We start from the raw sequence: 8,432 nt of genomic DNA on the forward strand, positions 1-8,432 counted from the left end.
CATCATTCTGGTACAAGTTGATCTTGGTCTCATCTGTCCATAGGATGTTGTTCCAGAACTGTACAGGCTCTTTTAGATGTTTTTTGGCAAACTCTAATCTGGTCTTCCTGTTTTTGAGACTCACCAATGGTTTACATCTTGTGGTGAACCCTCTGTATTTACTCTGGTGAAGTCTTCTCTTAATTTTTGACTTTGACACAGATACGCCTACCTCCTGGAGAGTGTTCTTGATCTGGCCAACTGTTGTGAAGGGGTTTTTCTTCACCAGGGAAAGAATTCTTCTGTCATCCACCACAGTTGTTTTCCGTGGTCTTCCGGGTCTTTTGGTGTTGCTGAGCTCACCAGTGCGTTCTTTCTTTTTAAGAATGTACCAAACAGTTGATTTGGCCACACCTAATGTTTTTGCTATCTCTCTGACAGGTTTGTTTTGATTTTTCAGCCTAACGATGGCTTGCTTCACTGATGGTGACAGCTCTTTGGACTTCATATTGAGAGTTGACAGCAACAGATTCCAAACACAAATACCATACTTGAAATGAACTCTAGACCTTTTATCTGCTCCTTGTCAATGAAATAACGAACTCCCATGAGGGAATAACATACACCTGGCCATGGAACAGCTGAGCAGCCAATTGTCCAATTACTTTTGGTCCCTTAAAAAGGGGGGGGGGGGGCACATATAAAATGTATTGTAATTCCTACACCGTTCACCTGATTTGGATGTAAATACCCTGAAATTAAAGCTGAAAGTCTGCACTTAAAACACATCTTGATTGTTTCATTTCAAATCCATTGTGGTGGTATACAGAGCCAAAATGATGAAAATTGTGTCAATGTCCAAATACTTATGGACCTAACTGTATAACAACATTGAACACTACACAAAAAGTAAAAAAAAAAAATCATTTAGGCAAATCATTTTCCATAGTGACAAAAGGTGCCTTATCCAATAAAAAAGGTTCTGGAATAGCCCTGGTTAGCATACTTTACACGTGCCTGGCTTCGTATGATTTGCCTCTCTGCAGCAGTGTTGCCAACTCCTCAGCAAGGAAAGTAGTGGTGCTGCGCGAGGCTATAGTGAGACTGACCGCCTGTGAGTGCTTTGGGACGGCGGAGGAGCTCACGGCAGCACCCGCTGCTCGCTGAGGACAGTACTGCGATCCGTGCTTTCATTTTCTCTTTTTCATGTGCTTTCGAGTCTCTGAAACACCAGCAAGTCTCCAACAACATAAAAGTCGCCAGGAGGGTTTGGAAAGATCGCCAGATATAGCGAGAAAGTCGCTAAGTTGGCAACACTGCTCTGCGGGTGTTCGGTTGTGTTAAAAAAAAAAAAAAAAAAAAAAAAGGTTTTCTCATAGATCCGAAAAACCGCGGTTACATGTAAAACCGAACCGCGGGTAGTGTGTTGAACGGTTCGTTTTTTTCGGTTTGGTTTTGCACCCGTAGTGCGCACGAGTAGAGATGCAATAGAGCGCAGAGACAGGTGTGGAGATTCCTATCTAAAGGTACTGATCCTACGGGAGGTAGATTTCGGTTCGGAGAGTAGGAGATACTTTGTGCTTCTCACACACGTCCTTCTGTACGTCTGTCTTTCCATCCCCTCCGACAGACCATGCCTGCTGGCCTGTTGCAGGGGTTAGTAGTGAGTCAGTCCAGAGATGTGTGCAGCAGTGGAAGAGCCCACAGCAGATTACAAGTCATTGTTTCCTCTCTCTCTCTCTCTCTCTCTCTCTCTCTCTCTCTCTCTCTCTCTCTCTCTCTCTTTATCTATGTCTCTCTGTATTTCTCTCCTGCAGAGATGATCTCACTGTGGAGCAGAAATCGAATCTCGGTCAACATGTTGCCTTATGAAGAATGTAAGCTGACACTTAGCTAGGAACTTTAATAACGTCCTAAGGACGTCCTAAGGATAACGTCACGGTATAACCTATAGGGGACCAAATAGGAACGTCACCGAACGTTCCCAGGACGTCCCTTGTTAGCTGGGTAGCTACTAGACTAGGCTACTGTACAGCGTTGCAGTGAGCTACACTGGTTTGAAACCACAGGTAATGATATTTTCACCCACAAATCGTTTACGTGTAATCTAATGTCATAATAAATCCTACAACGAAAATGTATTTGTGAGGAATGTTTATTTTAACGATTGAAAACAGATGCATCATAGACCGCTGTAGTATTTGCCCGGGCAACAGAGGCTAATGTCATGATTAGGGTTGGTAATGAATAATCGATGATCGATTAATTGTCATTAAGAATTCATTCGAATAAAATTCCAAGCCTAATGAATAATCGTTGTATTCCCGCGCATTATGAGAACAACATTTTAGCTACCTCAACGACCAGCCACCTCCCCTGGATTCGAATCCCACAGACTGGTGGAAAAACAACGCAGAGATACCCAAGACTGGCTAAATTGGCACAGTGCAATCTATGTACACCTGCGAACTCTGTTCCGTCTGAACAAGTTTTTTCAGCTGCCGGACTGACAGTGAATTGACTTGCACACGTCTTACCCCAGAACATGTGAACACCTCTCAACAACATTTCTAAATCATTTTCGGTCAGCGACCCGTTTTTGGATTTTGGTTTCTCAATTGAATAACAAGAAAAACAATAGTTTTTGGTTTCTCAATTAAATAACGGAAAAACTAATAATTTTTGGGTTTTGGTTTTTGGTTTATCAATTGAAAAATGAAAGAACGAATGATACGCGGATTACACGGATTTGAAAAATACCCATTTTAAAAACGCAGCGCTGCCAGTAGCTGGGTTGCAGGGGTGAGTGCGTAGGACCTCCTGGTTGGCCTCTGCAGGTCTGCCTCGACCAGGTTTAGGAGCATCATGATGTCAGTCCTCCTGAGCCGGTATTTATGTTGGATGGCAGAATCCTCGAGGATGTCCAGTGGACTCATCGTCGTCCTCACAAAGGCATTGAGCCTTACCAGCCTACTTCTGGGCCGCCGCCGTCGCTCTCTCGCTCTCAATAGTATTATCTGCTGTATTGCAGCCATGTTCCGCTTGAGAAGTAGGCTAGACCTCTCCTTTATATACCGTGAGAATGTAATGGACGGGTCTGTATGTCAATTAAACTGATTAGAGTCATCTGACACATCTAACACTCATAATGAGTATAATTGATCAACCGTCAATTAAAGTAGAGTTGATTATTCATGTTGGAAACAATGGTTCCATGTTGAAGACATGAAGTATTCAATACTTATGTGTTTGTCACATTGTCATTTGTGGCCAATGTGGGAATCATGAGATTGCAAACATGGTCTTGGAAAGCTGTTGGCCTATTATTGCTAGATTGTAGATATAGTCAACACTAGAAAATAAGACAGTAAATATGTTGGAGATTGAGATGCTTGTATTTGTACATTGTATTATTTAGGCTGCTAGCTGCATGGCATGTGTGATACCATTTATATGCATGTTTTTTTACCTTGTTGCTCAATCAAGTAGTAAATATAGGAATCCTATAGACAGACGCGGCCTTACCTATGTTTCACCCGTTTCAATTGAAACGGGCCCCGCCCTCCAAGGGGGCCCCCAACAGACCAAAATCGAGCTACGAGGTTGTGAAACGAAGGTTTCTGCTCCTATAAAAGCCACAAGTCCGTATGAAATCAACCTTGTTATTTGCAATCTTCTGTTATACCACATTACCCACAATCCTAAGCAAAACAACACTGACTGACGTCTCTCTGATTGGTCGAACTCACGGTTACCATGGCGAAGTTTACTGCGACCGGCTTAAGCGGCTGTCAACTCTCGCTCAGATATCAATTGAGCACGAGGTGACAAAATCGCTGGACAAAGATGAACTTATTCTCAGCAATCAAACACAGAAGGGTGGATTTCTAAAAAGGGCTCAGGTGAAATCTACGCCTGCCGCCCGGTGAGCTGCATCCATGATGGTGCTGAAGTAACGCGGAGCCTCGAGCATCGTTGTATATAGTTCGGTTCAGTCAGACACTTTTTTTGTGCTTTTGTTAAATACTTCAAGTTGAGGGGATGTTTGAGCAGGGTTTTTTTTTAAGTCAGCTGAGCCCAGACAGTTGAAAATATACTGCGCTAATACTGCTAAGTGCGTGAAAGGGCGAGGCTTATTCAAACGTAAAACGCTGTATAATTGTATATAACTTAGTTTTAATCAAATAAGGTTGGATTATTTATATGTTGAGCTGCCTGTTAGCTGAAAGTGCACGCAATAAAATAATATTGATGCAAACAACAGGAATCCTTACTTTTTCTGCTCTATTATGTTTATGTTTTATGTGGGTAGGGCCCCATATTAGTTATTGAAACGGGCCCCCAGATGCTTAAGGCCGCCCCTGCCTATAGATTTGCCCATGGAAAGTGGAGTATCAAGAAGAGTTAAAAACCAAGGCACAAGAGAAATATTAGAGAAATATTAGTTTTATTGGAGAGTTTGTTCTCCCTGCTCCTGCTCCTCACTTGGATCTATAAGATGAAAAAACAAAAGCATGTAAGGATGGGACAGGGAACACTGAATATATGAGACTACAATACACAATTTATCTTTTACTTAATTAAAATGAACATTGTATGCTTAGGCTGTAAGTTCACCTATACACTACCTTGTTGGTTGGACAGAAGAATTGGCACAGAAATGGAGGGCCTCTCAAATTTAATTTGCTCCAGTAAGAGCTTCTTTTCCTCAATTTGGAGGCGAGCCCTTTTGATGTCCAAGACCTCCTCCTGAAAACGTGCATCCCTGGCCGCTGAGTCCTGAAGGGTTTGCTGAATTCCTTTCAAGATGTTGATTTTTTCTCCTTCGAGCTCCACCAGATCCTGGCTGCAGGCACAGGTGGTCCCGAACCTGGGTGCGTTTGAGACCACCGTCTGCAGCACACCGTAGACCAGGGGACCATGGGAGACCGGGGGACCAGGGGAGACCGGGGGACCAGGGGAGACCGGGGGACCAGGGTCATGTGCTGTTGAGGTGCTGGCTGTGGGCAAAACACCCCCCCGGATATCCACCCCCCCCCAGTGATTCCGTCAGTGGAAGTGACACCCATGATTTGTATTGCCCTCTCCTCCTCTGGTGTCAGAGATGTGGCAGAGCTTGGGCCACCACCAGTTTGGCTTAGAGAAGCCCTCACTGCTGCAGCCTTTCTTTTTGAAAGACTGGCGAAGTCTTGCCATTTCTTTGGTTTGGTTTATAGTAGGCGTGTGAATGATCAAGCATTGACAATAATCAATAGTATTGATGGCCCTGAGGCAATGGAGGGCCCCAAAATCTAAATTAGCTTGGACCCCATAAAGGTTTGGGCCAGTACCAAGGAAACCATACTGTGAAATGGTGTACTGTTTTTTTTTTTTTTTACCAATATCACGAAAGTCTGGTGTCCTGTGGCTTGTAATGAAATCATCTCCAAAATGAAAGGTTACAATGTATTTATTTTTTTTACTTGAAATTACAGCTCATGCCTTTTTTTTACCAATTAAAACAAGAAAATTCCAATAGCCATGAAAGATACATGATACATTTCATAGGAACATTAAATGATCCACTCCTAATGCTGTATTCAGATTCTGGATTCTTCTGTCACACTTTGAGGGACTTCAGCGCAAAGTCACCCATGACGTTGATGTACTGGATGACCATGTTCTGATTGTTGATGATTGGGATTACCTTATCTAAAAATGATACTGTGAAACTCTTCTTGTCTTTCAGGATTATAGAAATCTGGGGGTACATTTTACAGTATTAGTAGTAGTTTTTGAATGTCATGTAATAGCCCATTTTTTATAGCTTTCTATTTTAAGCAAAAGTCTGTATGCATTTTCATTTCCCTCTATCATACTACAAACTCTTACCATGACATCTGAGGTCTGGGCCAAGGGGTTTGGAATTCTTGTCCCAACTGGGTCCACGGTTGAGGTGAACAAAACCATAGTGCCTACTTTGGGATCATTCCAATAAAATGCAACTTCCAATGCTATATTCGAAATATCAGAACCAAGGCTTATTGCAAATCTGAAAGCATAGAAGATGGAATTGAGTCCCTAAGAGATGTACAACTAATTCATGTGTTTTACTCACAAATAACATGCAGGTTGGCTGTTTTAAAATACAATTTGGTACAAGTAGAAGTTAGTTTTGTTGATTCCTAAAGGTTATGTTTAGGAATCATGCTCATCATACTCTTACTTTTTGGCATCAGCAGGGATTTTTCCTTTCACTTCCACTACTTCTCCAACAGCCACCTGCTGATCGGTCAGCACCAAATTCTGGAAATAGCAATGAGGTATATGAGGAAGGCCATTCTAATTATAGGCCCATTGTGTTCATCACTGTATTCTCAATACCACGTGTACAAATAAAAAAAACCTTACCATGATTTCACTGATGTTAAGGTGCCTTGAACCAGACGGTATTTGACATTGTGAGAGAAAAGTATTAGGAAAAATACACTTTATTTTTTACAGCTGTAAAAACAGTTTTTTTATGGTTATGAAGGAGCTCTTTTTACTGCAAAGTCAATTTAAGTAAGCTCCTCAAAAAAAAGTCTGAACAAAATAGTAATCCAAAAATTAATGCAACACACTAAACAATGAATACAAATGTATTGGAATCATGTATAGCATGTTGGCAAAGAGTTAAAATAAAACACGGCCAGATGTCAACCCTAGTCATAGAACTCACCTGTGGATGAAAAGTCTTCTTCTGTGGTGGAGGTGATGCTGGGTTCTGATGTGAGGAGTAGAGAGAGATCTCAGTTATATACACCAGGCTGGAGGAGGAGCGGGGGAGGAGGACCGATGTCAGCCACGTCCTAACTTCAACATTGATCTTTATTTGACCCTCTGATACAGGTACACCCATCATTTACATTTTTCCACAGAATTCAGATAAGATTAGAAACATGTCAATGTTAAATCAATTTTAAAATACACACTCATGCAGGGAGAGACAACAATCCAACTTGCAGCTTGACTGTGACAATTACGTAACTCCATACAAAGCCATACAGCCATGTTCTGGTTCCATGGAATGGTGAAGTTCTTATCTGAAACCCATTTCCTTGGAATCAGTGAGTCTTGGCTTTTGTTTTGTGGCATGTACTTGATTTCCACAGTGTTGAATGCAGTGGCGGCTGCTGGTCTTTCAAATAGGGGAAGCTCATTTTCGGCTTACATCCATTTATTTTGCAAGTTCACCCCTACGACACTATAGCCTAGCCTACTGTATGAATAAATGAACAAACAATCTAACGAAACAATTAGGGTGACCAGACGTCCGGATTTCGTCCGGACAGTCTGGCTTTCCAGCCCTTTGTCCGGACCGCTGTTGCGCATCCTTCCTGCCCACCGTCGCAATTTACCACTCGCGTGGGCTTCAGTGCCAAATAGAAAGACCTCCTTAACCTACGTGGAGTTCAGAACTCCACTTTGCCTCTTAGAGCAGCACAGATCAATATCATGCCTTCTGTAAGCTCTGTCGCATTGATATAGACGTGAGTAGTAGGGGGAAATGGGCTTTAAAGCGGCATGCTGCTACAGGACAGCACAAGGATAATGCTAGCTAGTTCTGCCGGCCACTCTTCCTTAACATCATTTTTTGCTCCGAACACAACAACAGCGGATGATAAAACAATCGCTGCTGAGGTGACCAAATCAATTTCATGCTGTGAAACACCACCATTCTTACAGGAGTTTAGACTGCAGTTTAGACTGTTGACTTACTAAAATGACTAATGTTATTGTCTTCATTTCATACTAATTGCCCCCATCCCCCCGGGTCAACAACCTTTTGGGATTGTCCTCCTTTTTGACCCTTTGTCCTCCTTTTTGGACCCAAGTGTGCTCCTTTTCAGGGTGATGCTTATGGTCACCCTAGCTAGAGATAACTTGCGACCTTGTATAGCTGTTAAACCCAGAGCTAATTTTCTACCTTGTTTGTCTTCTGTTCCAGACCGCTTCGGGGAGGTACTGTACAATATACCGACGAGAGGCAGGTATAACACAGAGCACACGCCTACTATTACTTACCAGGCAGACGAGTGTGTGTATGTGTGTGTGTGCACATGCCTAACCCTCTCCTCGAAACATCAATCATCGTAGATAGGGGCTTGACTTCGCTGGAATCCAACAACGGTTGACATATCTGGGTTTTGTCCAAACTTGATGATGATGTCGCTGTTTTTCTTCTTTGAACACAAATGGGGGTTATGCGGAAAACACTTCCGTATTCGGTAAAACAGGTCTCATCACTTCCGGATCTGTACGCTCTGCGCTGACATGGCATTGTTTTACACTAGATGCCTCCAGTTTCCAAAGTTATATCTTGGTGAATTCTGCACTAAAAAGGTCGAGGAGGGCAGCCTTTAGATTTGATTTGGGTCGTGATAGTTTTATTTGAGTGAGAACGCCTCGCCCGGTAGACTGCATAGTCTTAC

General features: G+C 42.6%; 1 protein-coding gene across 1 annotated transcript; it reads right to left on the reverse strand.

The window, feature by feature from the left end:
• Nucleotides 1-5,412: 5,412 nt before the first annotated feature.
• Nucleotides 5,413-7,801, reverse strand: LOC134038013 (galectin-1-like). The gene is made up of 6 exons (XM_062483606.1): nucleotides 7,784-7,801; nucleotides 6,680-6,724; nucleotides 6,370-6,394; nucleotides 6,185-6,264; nucleotides 5,851-6,010; nucleotides 5,413-5,719 (listed from the first exon to the last, which is right to left on the reverse strand). The coding sequence occupies exons 3-6, from the start codon at nucleotides 6,370-6,372 to the stop codon at nucleotides 5,579-5,581; spliced, it is 384 nt and encodes a 127-aa protein (XP_062339590.1). The 5' UTR covers nucleotides 6,373-6,394; nucleotides 6,680-6,724; nucleotides 7,784-7,801; the 3' UTR covers nucleotides 5,413-5,578.
• Between the last annotated feature and the right edge of the window lie 631 nt (nucleotides 7,802-8,432).

This window comes from Osmerus eperlanus, chromosome 17 (genome assembly GCF_963692335.1).
Source record: "Osmerus eperlanus chromosome 17, fOsmEpe2.1, whole genome shotgun sequence".
NCBI lineage: Eukaryota > Metazoa > Chordata > Actinopteri > Osmeriformes > Osmeridae > Osmerus > Osmerus eperlanus.

Excerpts from the sequence above, each read along its gene's own strand:
- LOC134038013 (XM_062483606.1), bottom strand. Across the intron at positions 6,011-6,184 it reads ATCCCTGCTGATGCCAAAAA|ATTTGCAATAAGCCTTGGTT; the intron begins GTAAGAGTATGA and ends CTATGCTTTCAG. Across the intron at positions 5,720-5,850 it reads CCCAGACCTCAGATGTCATG|ATTTCTATAATCCTGAAAGA; the intron begins GTAAGAGTTTGT and ends ATGTACCCCCAG.